General features: G+C 45.7%; 1 protein-coding gene and 1 pseudogene across 1 annotated transcript; both read left to right on the top strand.

Annotated features, from left to right (window-relative positions):
- Positions 1-14039: 14039 nt before the first annotated feature.
- On the top strand, positions 14040-14733 carry LOC141039305 (uncharacterized; annotated as a pseudogene).
- A 2448-nt stretch (positions 14734-17181) lies between these two features.
- LOC141027748 (uncharacterized) lies at positions 17182-17847 on the top strand. The gene has a single exon (XM_073505100.1). The coding sequence runs from the start codon at positions 17182-17184 to the stop codon at positions 17845-17847; it is 666 nt and encodes a 221-aa protein (XP_073361201.1).
- The last annotated feature ends 1167 nt before the right edge of the window (positions 17848-19014 follow it).

Genomic DNA, 19014 nt, shown 5'->3' with positions numbered 1-19014 from the left:
GAGAGGACGGTCGAGCTCTTTGCCACAGAAATCATGGTCTTCGATGGTGTCAGGGTTCTCCTACAAGGACACATGAATGTTTAGAGCTCGGATCTTTTGTTTGGAAAACAAACCCCAGTTCAATGCTCCGCATGTAGCAGGAAATCACCTACATAGAAATCAAAATCCAGTTCAAGCAAGTTCAAGCCTTACTTCCTCCCCTCTTGTCCGAAGTTTTGTGTCGACATGGCCCAAAGGATGTGAGCAGATGCGATGCCATAGGCGGCGTCGAATTCGAGAGGAGAGAGAGAGAGGGGGGAAGAGATATAGTGAGAGAGCGAGAGGGGAAATGAAGGCGAGGGACTTCGACATGGTCCGGCTTGACCAAATACTCCACCTACTCGCCAAACCCACCAACCCCCACCCCCCTCCCACGCCCCTTTTTTGCGCTGGGATGGCAAGGAGCCATTTACTGTTGTCAGTAGTTTCATCTTTGGCGAGCGAGTACACAAAATTTCTTCCCTCTCCATAATTACTCCATAAATACATCGTTATGTGCGTCTTCCCTCCCGAGTCACTTGCTCTTCTGCTCCCCTTCTCTGGTTCCTTTCGTCTTTCTTGCTTCGTCTTATTCACTCTATAGTCTACATAGATGGATCTACGATTCGCCCACTTACTCTGAAATACAGTAATTTTCCCCCTCTGCTTAATACTTACATGTTGTGCACTGTCTTTTTCAGATGGATTCTTGTTGTATGTTACCCTCTTAATTTTAGTTTTTGTGTTAATATCCTACCCCTTTGAAGAGGTTCTATAGGCGAATAATCTTGGAGGACAACAGTTGATTTTTTTTCCAGCTAGTTCACTGCAAGAGCTTGTAGATGTGAAGAGGTCTGTGCGTGTTCTTCATTTTTTACAGAGACACTAACATCAATGGATATCACCATATCAGCATTCGCTCCGCTCTGTCTTACTCGTTGAAACAAGCGTGTATCAGTGATATACAGTCCTTTAATTCTTTGTACCATTAGCGGAGTGTTGAAATAAATTTTTCTTTAATAACTAATGAACCCGAGTCTTCTATATTGTTACATCTCGCAGACAAAGATGGCGTGTGATGTTTGCAGGAACCTCAACTGTCCCGGTGTTGAATCTGATGTTGCCCAATCTTTCTTGATTGTGTCTTTGCCTCATTGTTATGAGTCATGCCTGGTAAGTTTTGCTACCAAATCACGCGTGGCGAGTAAAAAACCTTCGTCACTGTATTTGTTACAGTTATTTTTATTCAGCAGTCAGCAACCACATGTATTCCTTCGGAGCGAACTATACTGGGCATGCTTGTTTTTATTTTATAGGCCTTGATGTAATTAGAAGTTCAATTGTTTTGTATAGGTTTAATTAAATGTCATAGATGTTGCCTGTGCCCGTGCCTGAAAACCAAGAAATTTCAAGGAAAAAAACTCTTTCATGCATTTTTTTTCTGAAAATCAGTAAAACATTTATATACCTTTGTCTTAATTTTACTTTTATGCAGTATGTCCCATGCTACTACCGGAACCAGGTCCTTTCTTTGATCTCTTTATGGAAAGATGAAGCTTTCGAGGATGGTTTTGAAGACGAAGATCTTGACCTTGTGTTCGGCACTACTGAGGAATTGTCTTACAGGATTAAGTTTATAGATGGCAACCACAGGTCTAAGTTTCATGGACCTGGATGGGAAAAGTTGATATGTGACTATGATCTGTTTTATGGTGATATTATACAATTGGATTTGCAAGCAGAAGATTTCTTCTTTCCCATTGACTTGATGTTGAGTGAATCTCGAGGAGGTCACAAAGCGTTTCCCAAACCTTCCGTTGGTATGTTCTGATCGCTTATCAATATTTGTTCTGGTTTAACATTTATCTATTATAATTTTACTGTGGTATGCCATTGATATTTATGTGCTTAATATCTGTGATATAATGTATTAAATCTTTCTTTGTACTCACAATGTAGTTTAAAACTGTAATTTCCCTTTTAAAAGCCAATATTCGTTTATTTTAGTTTTAACTGCTCTATTCATTGCTTCACACATAGTGGCTAATGCATGGTTGTATTTATTTAGCCCTTGAAGGCCTCAGTTTATCGGAAAGGAGCTACATAGACGAGACAGTCTACACCCGGGGCATAAATCTTTCCTATATCGACATGGCTTGCATGATTAAACTAGTCCTAAATGCTAAACACATCCCTGCCATTACCTTTGTGCGCCGTCTATGTTTCACCAACGTTCACACAGACCGTTTGGTACGTCGTTGTTTCTTTCTCTAAACCACAGTCAACATGCGTGTCTTCGTAATCTAATGCCAGAATAATTTGTTATTGTACAGAAAATCCCAGCTATTGTTACCAATGATCTTAGGATGAAGCTTGGATATTTGCCTCTCAAGGGCAGCATCAGGCTTGTACAAATTTTCAGCAGCGTTGATTTGCCTGGCACCTATTGTATACACAAAGATGGAAGGATGGCGATCACCGGGATTTCTGCTTTTGCAGATGCAGCTAGGCTAACAGTTGATTGCGTTGTACTCATCAGTATCCAGTGGCACACTGTGCACGTGCAGGACTCGCTCTCACTTGTGATCACCGGTCTTTACAAAAAACGGAATGACACGATATGTGTACGGTGATGGAGGGATGGCATTACACCACATAAATTTTAACTACTGTGGTATTAAGTTAAGTATCGTACGTGTGTTATTTCAAACTATGAGTGCAGTTCAAATCCTCATAGTACATACCTAATAGAACTTATCAGTTCAAATTCTTATTCAAACTATGGTACTGAAAGCAGATGCGATCATAAACGTGGTTGTCGTCGCTGTTGTTGTTGTTGTTCTGGGTGTGTCTCTCGGTTCGGCATGTTTGCTCAGAGAGGCACTTGAACCTAGTGCAGGTTCAGTCTTGTGTTAAGAAGACTCATGGTCATGCCTCTGTGCTATGATTAGCTTAGCTGACTTTGTGCAGTAAGAGAGGCACAACCGTGAAGTTAGTCAAGGCACGGTCATATATTATAAGAGGGGATGGTCGTGCCTCCCAGTTGTCATTATTTCAGCTGAGTCGTGTACTCACATAGGCATGTTGGTCGAGCAAGCGGAGGCACGGTCCCATATTAGGAAGAAGACTTGCGGTCGTGCGTCCCATGTCAAAAAGAAGAGTTGCGATCGTGCGCCCGTGCTCAGTATGTTTGTAGTGACACGCTGCTCAGAGAGGCATGTGCGTGAATCAAGTGGAGGCATGGATTACGGGTTGTTGCCACTGTCCGATGTCACTGTTCTCGCAACGACATCACTTAAAAAATACTACTTTTTTTTGATAAATGGTGTTTTGCAACACCTCCGTCCTCCAAACCGTCTTTCCAGATCCACCGCACCCGTCGCTCCTAGATGGAGTCCGACGCCTCTAGTACCAAGAGGGCAAGGCTCGTGCCACCGACGACGCATTCCTCTGGGTGTTTGGCAGTACCGGCGGGAACTGGTGAGGGTCCGCCCACCGGATCTGAGGAGCACGGGAAAAAAACTCGTCCGGACCGCATCAGCGATCTCCCGGACGTCATCCTAGGTGAGATCATCTCTCGTCTCCCCATCAGGGATAGCATCCGTACTCGCATCCTCGCTCGTCGATGGCGTCCTTTATGGCCCACCGCTCCTCTGAATCTCGACTGCCGTGAGATCCCTGCCGCTCGTCTTTTTAAGCCTCTAGAAACAGTTCATATCAAGAAAATCTCCGTGGCGCCTCCTACCTGGGAGCTCGCCCGCGAAAGGCACTTTGGAACTCGGTGCCCTCGCAAATCTGGCACTGACGATACGACCCTTCCGGATGCCATCCTCTCCGCCCATGTGGGCGCAGTTCACCGTCTCTGCATACCATGCTACCTCCAATCCAGACCCTCCGTTGTCGACGCCTGGTTGAAATCATCCAAACTGAACAATCTCCAGGTGCTCGAGTTCTATTACATGTTCCCAGATTTCGTGAGAGAGTGTGTCGTACGACCACTCACATACCCATCATCTGCGCCTTTTGCACCGGCGTCCTTCTCTCCGTTTGCATCCTCCCTACACACCGCCACCTTTGCTCTTTGCCAAATACCAGACAGTTATGTTCAAGCTCTTAAACTACCACTGCTCAAGAGACTTTCACTTGTGGACGTTGGTATATCAGACATCTCGCTTGAAAGCATCATCCACTCTAGTTGCCCCGCACTCCGGTGCCTACTGCTTACTTGGAATATGGAAAGCCGCTGCATAAGAATAAACTCACGTAACCTTGTAAGCATTGGAATTCGGTGTGGACATGGCGAACTTGTTATAGAGGATGCCCCGTCACTTCAGCGGTTGCGTAACGATATTCTTAGCAGCAACTTGCAGATAACTGTCATGTCTGCACCTAAACTAGAGACTGTGGGAAAATTCCATGATTTTTTCTCTGAATCCAAGGTCACGCGTAACCCTACAATTATCCAGGTACCTAGTTTTCAGCTGCATTTGTCCGAGTAAACAAATTTCATGTAATAGAACCTTTTGTTCAAATTTTAAAATCGTTGTGCGTGCACCATGCAGGGTTTGCCGGCAGTCAGCCTGACAACAGTGCTTCAAACGGTCAAGACTTTGCTCATCAAGATGTGTTCTGAAGTGGACGTGGCCGTTTCCCTGATGCAATGCTTTCGAAGCCTTGAGAACTTGTTTATCGAGGTGATGATTCTCACACACATTGAAAGCCCATAACATGCATACTGTACTACTTCTACTGTATGTCTTAAAAGGCTTGTCTTACATTCGTCTGTAAATTGATACACCCGTGGCTAGACATGTTTTAGTATTACATACACCCGTATCTACAAAGAATCCAATAAATACCTTACACTGGATGCTCTTTCGACAGAATCTCTGTTTTTAGAGCTTAAGTATTTTCATTCTTCATGTACATCTAGGGAGGACTCTGTTGCGGAGAAACAAATACATGGCGTCGTAAGCACCGACCGTTTGTCAAACGAGATGACTTTCGTCTGAAGACAGTAACGCTGGATGACTATGAACCCTTCTTGGTAAACATTGAATTTGTGAGATTCTTTGTTCTGAGTGCAAGCAAGCTTGAGACCATGAGGCTTAACTATCGCTACCACCAAGACTTCACGGAAGAATTTTACGAAAAGCATTAAAAGGATCTTCTGTGGCACAAAAAGGCTTCTGAACATGCTCGCCTTATATTATCAGGAGTGTGCAAGCACCGGTTCTTTTATTTAAAACTCACGCGTGTTGAATACCAGGATTTGACGGACCCATTCAGATGTGACTGCTGAACACAGAGCTGGAGTAAGTTGTCCAAGCTTGCTGGGTTACATGTTGTTGCGCCCTTTTGAACGTGCGTTTCGTCTGAACATGAACAGACAACCCTTGTAATATTTTGTACCGTCTGTAAGCTTGCCATAACAATCCTTGATTGTAAAGTGTTGTAACTGTGCAAACGAAAGTGTTGTAACTGTGCAAACGTCAATGTTTCAGCGGAAAGATTCTGAGTATTTTACCGTCATGACACTGACTCTTTGTTAGTATAGTACCATGTTCCCACTGATAATGAAATTGTCAGTGGGAACCTTTCCAATACCGAAGCAAGTCCGTGATTGGTAGGCCAATAAAACCGTGTGTGTCATGACATGACGGCTGTTCTTCGTCTTAAGGTCAGACTTTGTCTAGAAACTTGACAACCGTGCTTTTCTAACTGAGTATCAAGAAGGTTGGTACACGTGCTTGTAGAGCCCTTACTTCAGCGCCTTCTGCTCACACTTTTCTGCACCCAGAGAGGGTTTATGCTGAGTCAGGCATGGAGAAACGCCATGCCCGTGCGTGTAGTGACTCCCCAATAGTGCCTCCGGCGCGTGCATCTACGTGCCTCCATAGCTGACATAAGCCGTGACTGTTAGGTGCCCGTGGAGCCAGACGCCCGCGGGTCCAGAGAGCTCACAACGATGCCTCTCCAGCAGAGCATTCTCACCCATGCCTCTGCCACCACACTTTTGCGCATCCATTGGGCTGACACTCGTGCCTAAGAGGCTTCATTTCCGCGCCTCTGGTGTTTCAATACACGTGCCTCACATGACACTTGTCATGACCCTTGTGATTGCAGAGAATACACACCCGTGCCTCCATAGCTGAGTATTCTGATCCATGCCTCTGCCACCGAAATTTTGTGCATTCAGAGGGTTGACAATCGTACGTGCCTATAGAGGCTAGACTTCGGTGCCTCCGGAGCCTGCACCCTTGTGCCTCACGTGCCACGAGCCATGGCTTTTACGTTCCGCTGGAGACACATTGCCGTGGATCCAGAGACTTCACAAACGTGTCTTTTCACCTGAGTGTTCGCAGGCATGCCTCTGCCACCACACTTTTGTGCATCCAGGGAGTTGATAGCTGGCTCTGTGGAGGCTTCAACGAGATCTGTGCTTGTATAGACTGCAATTAGATGCCTCCACCGCCTGCACGCACGTGCCTCACATGACATTTGCCCCCGTGTCGTGGCGCCACACCCCCGTGTCTCTACAGACCACACAACCGTGCGTCTCTAACTGAGTATTCGGACACATGCCTCTCCCACCAAACTTCTGTGTATCTGGACAGTTTATACCCGTGCCTCGTGAAGACGCATGTCTGTCCATGCCATGACTATTCCACCACGTCTGTCGAAATCTTCTAGATTAGGTACGTATATATATTGTCGTCTTTATGGATCGTAAAACCCTAACCCTTTTCCCAGATCCACCGCACAGAGACCTGCAACGAAGGAGGCACGAGCTTGGCAATGGAGATGAAGAAGCGTGCCTCTAGCAACAAGAAGACGAGGTTCGTGGCTGTACCCGTGCCCTCTAAGCTCGTTAAGAGGAGCGGTTGTGGCTCGCCCACTGGATCCGGGAACCATGTTGAGTCTGGTCCGGACCGCATCAGCGATCTTCCCGACGCCATCCTCAGCGAGATCATCTCTCGTCTGCCCCTAAAGGAAGGCATGCGCACACAAGTGCTCGCATCTCGGTGGCGCCGCATATGGCGCACTGCACCACTCGATCTCGACTTTCGTGTGATCCTTGATACTCGTTCTACCAGATCTCTAGAAAAAATCTGTTGCCAAATCATCCGCGTTCTCCCGTGCAAGCAAATCGTCCAGGAAACATACGTCGGAACTCACTGCCAACATCTTAGTTGCAACTGCCGCGGAGAATCTGTCGTTGATGGCTTCAGTCTTCCTGTATCTATCCTCTCCGATCACAAGGGCCCGATTCACCGCCTCTGCATCCCGACAAGCTACCTCTAGTGCGAACCTTGTGGCGTTGATGAGTTGTTCCTGTCTCAGAATCTGGACCAACTCCAGGTTTTAGAGTTCTATCATATATTCCCAAAGTTCTTCTACCCAGGGCCCAGGCAAGCACGCAGAATCCCTTCTTCTATGCCGTCGCCACAGGCATCCATCTCGAGATTTCGCTCGTCTCTCCACACCATCACCTTCACCATGTGCAAACTAGAAGACAATCTTGTAGAAATGCTTTGCCTCCCACTGCTCAGGAGACTTTCGCTCGTGGAGGTTTATATATCGGATGTCTCCTAGCGGAAGTTCATCCACCACGGTTGCCCTGTCCTACAGTGCGTGCTGCTTGTTTGCAACAAGAAATTCTGCTGTCTACGAATAAACTCAGCTAGGTTTGTAAGCATTGGCATTCGTTCCGACGGAGGAAAACTGATCATTGAGGATGCGCCTTCCCTCCGGAGACTGCTACATGATTATGTAGATGCACAACTACAGATAACAGTTTTGTCTGCACCTGTGTTGGACACACTGGGAAAAATTTCTGAATTACCCAACGAAACAAATATCATCATTGGGACTACAGTTATTCAGGTACTGCATCTGCACGTTACTTTGACCTGCGTTATTCAAAAGCACTTGAGATTCACATCCACGAGCTAATAATATCACGTTATGTGCTCAATGAAGGGTCTCTGCATAAGTAGCCTACACGCGGTACTGGATTCCGTCAAGACCTTGTTTATCTCACAGACATGCTTTAATCTGGATGAGATTGTTGACTTGCTGCGATGCTTTCAATGCTTGCAGAACTTGTTTATCGAGGTGATGATTTCACACACGTTGAAAGCCCACGCATAATATGCATAATATACTGGCACTAACTCTTAAGTTTGCTCTTCTCGTGTGTTTAGGGGGGAGGATGGGATCAAAGAGGTATAACAAATGAATGGCGCCAAAAGCAGCGGGTGTTTCTCAATAATCACGACATTTGTTTGAGGACATTAACGCTGGAAGACTATGAAGTCACAGATGCAAACATTGAATTTGTGACATTCTTTATTCTCAATGCTAGGATGCTACTGACCATCAGGCTTAAGTTTGGCCTGCGCAGAGATTTCACTCGTGAATTTTACAAACGGCAAGAAGAGGTACTGCAGATGGACAAAAGGGCTTCTAATTGCGCACAACTTAAATTAACAACAACTTGCGGGCACATGCACATGGACTTAAAAAACACAGGTGTTGAATATCTGGATTTGCCAGATCCATTCAACTGTGGATGCTGAAAATAGGTCTGAAGAGATGTACTTGCTATATTGAATGAGTGCATTGTGTAAACATGGTCAAGCAATTATGTACATTCTTTCCGTTTTCAATATCGATCATATGTTTCTGGACACTATGATAAAAGAAATCAGCTCACACAGATGCTCAAAAATCAAACTAGTATCCTCTTGTTTATCTCAGTTGCTTGGCATGAAATTCTGTCTTTTAAAAGCAACATGTGTCCGTGCACCCCACAGGAAACGAACGTGCATCAAGAGGTTGTGAAAATCATACGTCCATGTGAACACGTCTCTGAAAACATTTGGAATGCTGTGATAATGACTTAAGGTCAGCAACGAACCTCCAATCACTTTTTAGATGCTGGGTTTCCATTCTCATTATCATATTGAACAAAACTAATGCATCCGAAGAATTCGTCAAAGCGAAAGATTACGTGCCCCTTTTAATTGCAGACACCGTGTCCATCCGAGAGACCGTGTCAGAAATGAACAATTCGGAAAACAGTAGCATGGTCTTGCATCATTTAAACATACACCCATGCCTCTCTCAGTGAACAAGCAACTTAAAATGTTACGAAAACTGAGGCACTTCACTGCATTTTCTCCTTGGATAACCGTGCGCACCGTGGCTTCACTCCACTGTCCCTCGGAGTGGCCGTGTCATGCGAAAACAACTAGGAGAACACAACTAGGAATGGCCGTGTCATGCGAAAACAACTAGGAGAACACAACTAGGAATGGCCGTGTCATGTGAAAACAACTAGGAGAACACAAAAGACGTCTGTGCGTCGTCCGCATGTACAACCGTGTGCCAACCGTCCGCATGTACATTTAGAATACAGAGGCCTTTCCGTGTGTCTCATTCTTGTCCTTACAGGACAATGCGCACCGTGGCTTCACGTCCCTGTCCCTCCGAGAAACCGTACTAGGGAAAAATACTTCGGAAAACAGAAGCATGGTCGTGCATCATGGACGTGCACAACCTGTCTCAGTGAACGCCTCACCGAGAAAATTTCGAAAACAGAAACAAAACCGTGCCTTATTTGCATGTAAGTCTGTGTGTGTTGGGGCCGTCCGTGCGTGCCTCTATGCTCCTAATAAGCCTATAGTCTTGTATTTGCCGCTGTACAGTAGCCCCATGTCAGTGAGCAGGCGCGTATTATAACTGTCTGTTCTGTTTTGTGCCAACCCAGACCGCCCCCTCCCACTCACCCGCTATAGCGTTCATCGTCTCTTCTCTCTCGATTCTCCCTCTAGATCCAGGGTTAGTCTATTTTCTCTTAATTTCTATGTGAATTTTTTGCTACGATCCGTTTTCCTCTCTGTTGGTTTCGTCTCTCCGTGATTGAAAGCGACGCATCTACGCTGTTATGCTAGGAATTGCCTGGAAATTCGTTGTGATCTAGACCAAATCAACGCAGTACGATGCCGAACCTGTACACGACCCGTGCCTCTTAGGGGTGGGGTTGATTTGAAGTCGGCGTTTGTGCTTTAGAACGCTACGAGCTGCAACGACCTGCGACGTCCAAGTCACAGGTGAGCGATGAACTTCGCCGAGGGAGGTTGGTAGTTTAAATTGAAGCCCATTAGGTCTTGCAAACAACGGCGGTGTCCAAGCGAGTGGCCAGACGTTGAGCTCTATTGCTTAACCGGCCACAGTGTGCTGGAGGTCGGCGTTTGGGGTGCTGTTGACTGGGAGTCGGTGTCTGTGCTTGAAGATAGCGTTTGGGGTCCTGTACGCTGGAGGCAAGGTTAACGTTGATGGATCACCCGTTTCAAATACCACCTAGCCACACATGTTCCAGTGGTTGGCGTCGGCGACGGTGGCGTATGGTCGCGGATGACATTGTTGCTGGGTGCAGCTCCGACCAATTTACATATAATTTTAATGTTACAAACACTCCTTTGAGCCGCCTGATGATAGACTATTGTTTCTCCTTTTTGCCTGTCTTGTCTTGAAATATACATTTGCTAAAGCTGCTTTTAAAACCAAGTAGCAGAAATCCTTTTTAGGAAATTGCTTGTGAACGACTATTTATGTAAAAATGTCGGTTTAGCCGAATAGTTTTTCAAGATAATAAAATTTTCCTTGTGTTGAGAATTTCATATAAACATTGTTTTGCAACGTATTCCAGGGGAAACCATGTGCTGTGATATATGTACCAACTTCGGTTGCTCCGGACTGGAGTCAGACGTTCTTCACAGCGCGATAACAGTGCATCTTCCTCGATGCTTCAAGACATGCCTGGTAAGGAGAAATGTTTGCCACCCCATGCTGCCCATCAGTTACTACCAACTAGTGTATCTTTCTGATGAAGGAAATAAAAGTTTCTACCATATTGTTTGAATGGAATGTCTACATTTAAGCATTTGATGATATGTTTTCAATTTTTGATGTACCTTGTTTTATCAAATAGCAACCTGTTGAAAACAATTGGTACATATATGATAAGTGCTATCTGTCTTGGTTATACATGCCTGGTAAGATTTTTTTCTTGCGCGGTATGTGCCATGCTACTGCAGGCAGCAAGTCACTTCTTCAATCTATCGATGGAAAGAGGAAGCATTTCAAGAAGAAGGAAAACAAAGAAATCCAGTACTGATCACCAACGAGGATCTGTCATATGAGATCTACATCACCGATGAACCTAACCGGTCTAAAATTCATGGACCTGGCTAGGAAAAGTTAATTAGTGACTACGATCTTCATTATCGAGATCTAATCATCATAAACCTGGATACTAGGAGTATGTCCATTGAGATAGATCTGAGACTCAGTGATTCTCGAGGAGGTCACAGGCCCCTCCCCAAACCATCACTAGGTAAGTGCACCAACTTCCATCCTGTTTTATCAACTACGTTTATCAGCATAATTTGGTACTCCTACCCCTGTCCACTAAATTAATGCCATACTTACAGTCAAAGTTATTTTGAAAACATTTTATGCAATTCTGTTGATTATCATCCCAATTTGATCACATGCATTGAATTTAACCATTCATTTTAAACTTAAATACCGAGTTCATCTGTTTAAACAAATTTGTTTGAAAATGAGTTATTTTTTCCATGCAGCTCTTGATTTTCTAAATGACTCGGAGAGGGAGTACATTGGGAAAACAGTGTTCGGTCGAGGCGTAAACCTCTCATACAGACAATTTGGACAGATGATATACTATGTGTTTGAGTGTGACGACTTCCCCACCATACCCTTTGTGCAGCGTCTAAACGTCACCAATGTCATAAATGGTTGTCTGGTTAGTCATTGAATATTTGTTTTGATCCACTGCCATGGTTTTGTTTGCTATTTTTGATGTTTTATGTCCTTGTACATTCATTTTATCTAGTAATATCGGTACAATCTGCAGAGAATCCCGTCTGCCGTTGTGAGGCTTCTAAAGATGAACCTGGGATATCTACCTCAAAACGGTGGTATCAGCCTAACAGAGATGTATGATGCAATAGACATGAGCACAACGTACTCCATATGAACCGACGGCGGAATGGAGGTGATCGGTTTTTCAGATTTTGCCCGGGAAGCTCAGCTAAAGTTTGGTTCAATTGTCCTTGTCACAATTGAAAAGCGGTGGCCAACATTGGGAAACATGAAGCTGCTGCGGATGATAATCAACAACCTTTCCTGATAGAGCGTTGCCGGTGGCTATACTTCCTAGTTCAGTAATTTATGTCTGTTTTTTGAACAACCTGTACACATCAGTTTTGTTATTTAGTTATGTCATGGTATGTAACTGAGCATATAATTATGTCCAAGAGGACGGTGGTGAAAATTCCCTGTCAAAGAAGGTGAAACACTTACGTGGGTTAGTTTATTTATCTCTGGATAATAATAAAGGGATTCGCTGAATAATAATGGAGGATGAATGGCTGTGGTGAAGTATGTTTCAGAATAGTTTAGTGACGTTGCTAGCTCCACACGTCAGTAGTATACATATTTTTCACTATGGTGCTCCGCAGAATAGCGTCATGCCAAGTAGTTTGTTGCGATGAGCTCAAGCATACACCTCTGTCAACCGCACATCACTTCTCCTAAAAACCTAGCGCCTTCCCCTATGGCTCGGTCACCTTAAACATCCATGCCTTCACATAGGTTCATGTCCGTGCCTCACGTAGCATCGTAGCTGTGCCTCTAGCTGTGCTACTCGTTGTATAAGTGCGTTTCGCAGCTGCATGCCTACGCCCCTCGTTTCTTCTTGTTGTTTCTGCCCATCTCATACTTGCAACTATTTCAGACATGACCGTGCCTATTGAGTCGACACATTCATGACTCTCACGACCGTGCCTCTGCAAGAATAACAACCGTGGTTGTAACAGTGCAGCATTACAGGTGATACATTCAGGACACATTAAGGACCACCTTGCCACTATTTCAGACATGACCGTGCCTGTTCCGTCGTCACATTCATGCCTCTCAAAGTTAATTGAAAAACATTCCGGAAAAACAGTAACGGACGCCTATTGTCAATCCTCACGTCACGTACATTCGACGTTCATTCTTTCGTCACAAAAGTAATTGCCGTGCCTCTGCCACAGAACATATAAGTCTAAAACGATTATTCCTACACTTGTAAAACCCGGAATGCCCTGGATAAATGTCGAATCCCACCTTGCGGCAAAACCATGGAGGCCGGTGCTTCTTAGGAACACATCTGTGGCTTTTTGCGCATGTAGTTGAGTGCACGGCTATTTGTTCGTGCTCGTGCCTCACGTAGCACCATAGCACGAAATGACGTCCGTGAACCACCTAACTTCATTTCCGTGCCTGACGTAGCATCGTATCTATGCCTCTACTTGCGCCTCTTGTTGTATAAGTGCTTCTTGCAACTGCATATCCACGCCTGTCATTGCTTCTCATTCTTTCTGTCCATCTCATAGCGACAGCTGCAACAGTGCCTCTGAAAAAACACAGCACTGCTCCTACCAGCAAATGTATCACCGAAAACAATTGCCACTCCCAATGAATGTACCACGCCCGTGTGTCTGAGAGTTAAACCAGCCACTTCAAGCATGCTTCTCTTGGTCAGAGACTTGTGCCTCTACATACTGCTGCATGCCTCACGAGATAAATTGTAAAAGTTAACATTTGACAGCAAACTACGCAAGACAACGAACATCTCCCCGACTTGCTGGAGATACGACGGTTGCTAAAAACATAACTGATGATTTTATTTTTATTTTTTATGAAGAAAAACCACGATCAAAAACTCAGGATGTGCACAACCGCACCACCAGGGAGATGAAACCACGATCCAGAACCCACGATGTGCACAACCGCATCGACAGTGAGATCGTGCACTCCTTTGCCGCTTCCCCGCCCTTAAATTTAGACTTCCGCCGCGGCCTTCTTACACACAAACAACAGAAATCGCCATTGCGCTCCCACTCATTGTTCCCCACGAAAAAACAGGTTGCAGGAGGACCAACTGCTCCAGGCCATGGGATTCATCAAGGATTTCATGGAGGTGCAGGCCCACGGCAACACCAAGTTGCACGTGATCCACACCAACGACTTGCACAAGGCGGCGACCACCATCGAGCAGTACGAGCGACACCTCGAATTCGAGCGCCACAAGATCGTCGAGTTGATGTGGAGTACACCAACGACGTTGGCGAAGATCAGAAACCAGCCCTTGTCGAACTCTCCGTCAGCAAGGATCATCTGGTGTTTCTCTTCCAACTGAGCGCCGCCGACAAGAACTGCACCAGGTTCGACAACTTCCTCGCCGACCCCAGATACACGTTTGCTGGCTTCTCCATCGACGGCGACATAGAGATGCTCGGGCGCGTCGGACTAGAGATCGCCCACTTCGTCGACATCCAGAAGGAATGGAGGGTGCCTACAGCTACCAAGCCTCTGGACTCCCTTGGGGATGTCTCGCGCATCATTGTCCACGACTACTACAACAACATGAAGAAGAAGCTCACCAACGCAGAGCTCCAGCGCTGGGCGCGCATGCCCCTGTCCATGAGGCACATCGAGTACGCGGAAAAAGATGCTTACGCTGCGTACGAGATATGGAGCCGCCTCGCCATCATCCAGGAAGGCCTCCGCCAGGCAAAACTCAAGAAGGAGCAGACCAGGAAGCGCGCAAGGTCCTGGGGCGACTACGACTACTGAAGCAGGTGGTCCCGGCCAAGAAAAGTAACTAGAAGATTGCTCATGCCATTCTAGATTTCCCGTTAGATTTGCTTTCTCTCAAGACTGCCGTTTGCTTGTTCTAAATTTAGATTTGCTTGTGTCGCAGTTAACCTTGTAGTTTGCTTCCACTTTACATATCTTCTGAACAAGTTTATTTCCAGTGCAATGTTGCAGTTTTCTATTATTAGAATATATTGGCGTGAACTGAAAAATATAAACACAGTACAGATAACCTTGTAGTTTGCTTCCAGTTTACATATCTTCTGAACAAGTTTATTTCCAGTGCAATGTTGCAGTTTTCTATTATTAGAATATATTGGCGTGAATTGAAAAATATAAACACAGTACAGATAACCTTGTAGTTTGCTTCTAGTTTACATATCTTCTGAACAAGTTTATTTCCAGTGCAATGTTGCCGTTTTCTATTATTATAATATATTGGCATGAATTGAAAAATATAAACACAGTACAGATACTATACGATTAGCGTAACGCACAGAGCAGGTACACATAGCAATTCACAAAAATGATGAGCATGCAATGCACTAGTACCTTTGTGGATGCAGCGTCGAAATGCAGGGACAACAATTACAGAATGCTCCTAAAAGCAGTGCACAATGTTCTAACAAACCATTGCACACACAAATATTAAAAATCGTTCGTATGGAACACTTTGGAAAAACATTTTGAATACAGAGGTAGTTAGGTGTTTATTCTCCTTGGAAAACATTGCTTACGCCCGTGACCCTCAGAGAAGAACACTACAGAGGCACGGTTGTCCGTCAATAACACCAACCAGCTACTTACAACACCCACGAAGGCACTTCGGTGCCTCCACTCCTATGGAGACCGTGCATAAATTGACTTCACGTCCGTTAATGAGGCCGAATGCCTTTGAAGACACATGAAACTCATAGGCCATGGCTCCGCAATGAAAACGTGTCAATGAAAGCTTCTTGAAAACAGAGGCACACCTTCACGTGCTTCCATCACGATCCTTCGCGTCCCTACCTCCCTTAGAATCATGTCCGTGCCTCCAGTTCGTCGGGTAAAACCGTACCTCTATCGTGTGTAACATGTTAAGAAAGTTGCTGAAAACAAAAACATCAGAAAACCGAGCATTACGTCGACCCCGCTGGCACTAAACCTGACGTCACCGAAAATGCAGAGGCGGGAGTGTGCCTTACGGCCAGCTTCCGACGTATCGGGTCTATGAAGATTTAATTCCTTCTTAATATGGGAGGTGACTATCGCAAAGGCATAGGCTCTATCATTCACCTCCGTGCCTCGGCAAGAACGACGACCGTGCTTGTAACTGTAAAGCGTATAGGACACCTTAGGGACGACCTTGCAACTATTTCAGACATGACCGTGCCTATTCCGTCGGCACATTCATGCCTCTAGCAGTTAATTCAAAAACATTCCGGGAAAACAGTAACGGACGCCTATTGTCAATCCTCGCGTTACGTACATTCGACGTACATTCCTTCGTCACACAAGTAATAGCCGTGCCTCTCCCACAGAACATATAAGTGAAAAACGATTCTTCCTACACTTGTAAAACTCGGAATGCCCTGGATAAATGTCGAATCCCACCTTGCGGTAAAACCATGGAGGCCGCTGCTTCTCAGAAACACATCTGTGGCTTTTTGCGCATGTAGTTGAGTGCACGGCTATTTGTTCATGCCCGTGCCTCACGTAGCACCATAGCACGAATAGACGTCCGTGCAATCATGTAGCTTCAACTCCGTGCATCACGTAGCATCGTATCTGTGCCTCTTGTTTCGCCTCTAGTTGTATGAGTGCTTCTTGCAGCTGCATGACCACGCCTCTCGTTGCTTCTCGTTCTTTCTGACCATCTCGTAGCGTCAATTGCAACACGGACACACAACAGTGCCTCTGAAGAAACACAACACTGCTCCTACCAGTGAATGTATCACTGAAAACAATTGCCACTCCCAATAAATGTGCCACGCCTGTGTGTCTGAGAGTTAAAGCTGTCACTTGAAGCATGCTTCTCTTGGTCAGAGACTTGTGCATCTACATACTGCCCCTGCATGCCTCACGAGATACGATGGTTGTTAAAAATATAACTGCATGCCTCACGAGATTGTAAAAGTTAACATTTGACAGCAAACTACGAAAGACAACGATCATCTCCACGACTTGCTGGAGATACGACGGTTGTTAAAAATATAACTGCTGATTTTATTTTTATTTTTTTAAAAGAAAAACCACGATCCAGAACCCACGATGTGCACAACCGCGTCAACAGTGAGATCGTGCACTCCTTTGCCACTTCCCCGCCCTTAAATTTAGACTCCCGCCGCGGCCTTCTCACACACAAAGAACAGAAATCGCCATTGCGCTCCCACTCATTGTTCCCCATGAAAAATCAGATTGCAGGAGGACCAACTGCTCCAGGCCATGGGATTCACCAGGGAATTCATGGAGGTGCAGGCCCACGGCAATACAAAGTTGCACGTGATCCACACCAATGACTTGCACAAGGCAGCGACCACCATTGAGCAGTTTGAGCGACACCTCCAGTTCGAGCGCCACAAGATCGTCGGAGTTGATGTGAAGTACACCAACGACCATGGCGAAGATCAGAAACCCGCCCTCGTCCAGCTCTTCGTTGGCAAGGATCATCCGGTGCTGCTCTTCCAACTGAGCACGGCCGACAAGAACTGCACCAAGTTCGACAACTTCCTCGCGGACCCCAGGTACACGTTTGTTGGCTTCTCCATCGACGGTGACATAGAGATGCTCGGCCGCGTCGGACTGGAGGTCGCCCACTTCGTCGACATCCAGAAGGAATGGAGGGTGCCTATAGCTACCAAGCCTCTGGACTCCCTTGGGGACGTCTCAGGCATCCTTGTCCACGACGTAGAGCCCACCAACGCAGAACGCAGCCGCTGGGCGTGCATGCCCCTGTCCATGAGGCACATCGAGTACGCGGCAAAGGACGCTTATGCTGCGTACGAGATATGGAGCCGCCTCAGTATCATCCAGGAAGGGCTTCGCCGGGCAAAACTCGACAAGGAGCAGACCAGGAAGCGCGCTAGGTCCAGTGGCGACTACGACTACTGAAGCAGATGGTCCCGACCAACAAAAGTATCTAGAACATTCTAGATTTCTCATTAGATTTGCTTTCCCTCAAGACTGCCTTTTGCTTGTTATAAATTTAGGTTTGCTTGTGTCGCAGTTAACCTTGTAGCTTGCTTGCAGTTTACATGTCTTTTGCACAAGTTTATTTCCAGTGCACCACAATAGGCACTTATGTGCCTATGTGCCTCTGATACCAAGGGGACCATGCATAACTTGGCTTCACGTCATTTTACGCAACATTCTAGACGTCAACCAAAAGATTCACCTTCTCTCTGATATGTTCATTAATGAGGCCAGCCTAATGCCTTCGAAAACACATGGAGCTCATAGTCCATGCCCCCCACAATGAAAATGTGTTAGTGAAAGCTTCTTTAAAGCAGAGGCACACCTTCACGTCCTTGCATAACGATCCTTTTCGCGTCCGTACCTCCCTTGGAATCACGTCTCCGTGCCTCCAGTTAGTTACGTGCATGCCTCTACGTCAGGTAACACCGTACCTCTGTCGGGCGTAACATGTTAAGAAAGTTGCTGACAACAAAAACATCAGCAAACCGAGCATTACGTCCACCCCACTGGCACTAAATGTGACGTCATCGAAAACACAGAGGCAGGAGCGTGCCTTACGGCCAGCTTCCGACGTATCGGGTCTGTGAAGATTTGCTTCCTTAATATTGGACGTGACTATCGCAGAGGCAAAGGCTCCATCCTTCACCTCCGTGCCTCAACAAGAACGACGATCGTGCTTGTAACAGTAAAGTGTATGGATGATACATTAAGGAGACATTAGGGACCACCTTGCACCTATTTCATACGTGACTGTGCCCGTTCCGTCGGCACATTCATGCCTCTCACAAAAGTAATTGTCGTGCCTCTGCCACACAACATATAAGTGAAAAACAATTCTTTCTACACTTATAAAACCCGGAATGTCCTGGATAAATGTCGAATCCCATCTTGCGGTAAAACCATGCAAGACAGTGCTTCTCAGAAGCACATCTGTGGCTTTTTTGTGCATGTTGTTGAGTGCCTCTCTAGAATCTAACCATGTTGAAACCATATTCAAATCTAACCACACTGAAATCTCTAGAATCAAATATGTTCCCTAGTTGAGACGTTTATTTTGTACTTGATACTGCAATCTATAATAAA

This window comes from Aegilops tauschii, chromosome 1 (genome assembly GCF_002575655.3).
Source record: "Aegilops tauschii subsp. strangulata cultivar AL8/78 chromosome 1, Aet v6.0, whole genome shotgun sequence".
NCBI lineage: Eukaryota > Viridiplantae > Streptophyta > Magnoliopsida > Poales > Poaceae > Aegilops > Aegilops tauschii.
Note: the sequence above shows the minus strand (reverse complement) of the source record. Positions and strands in the feature narration are given on the sequence as shown.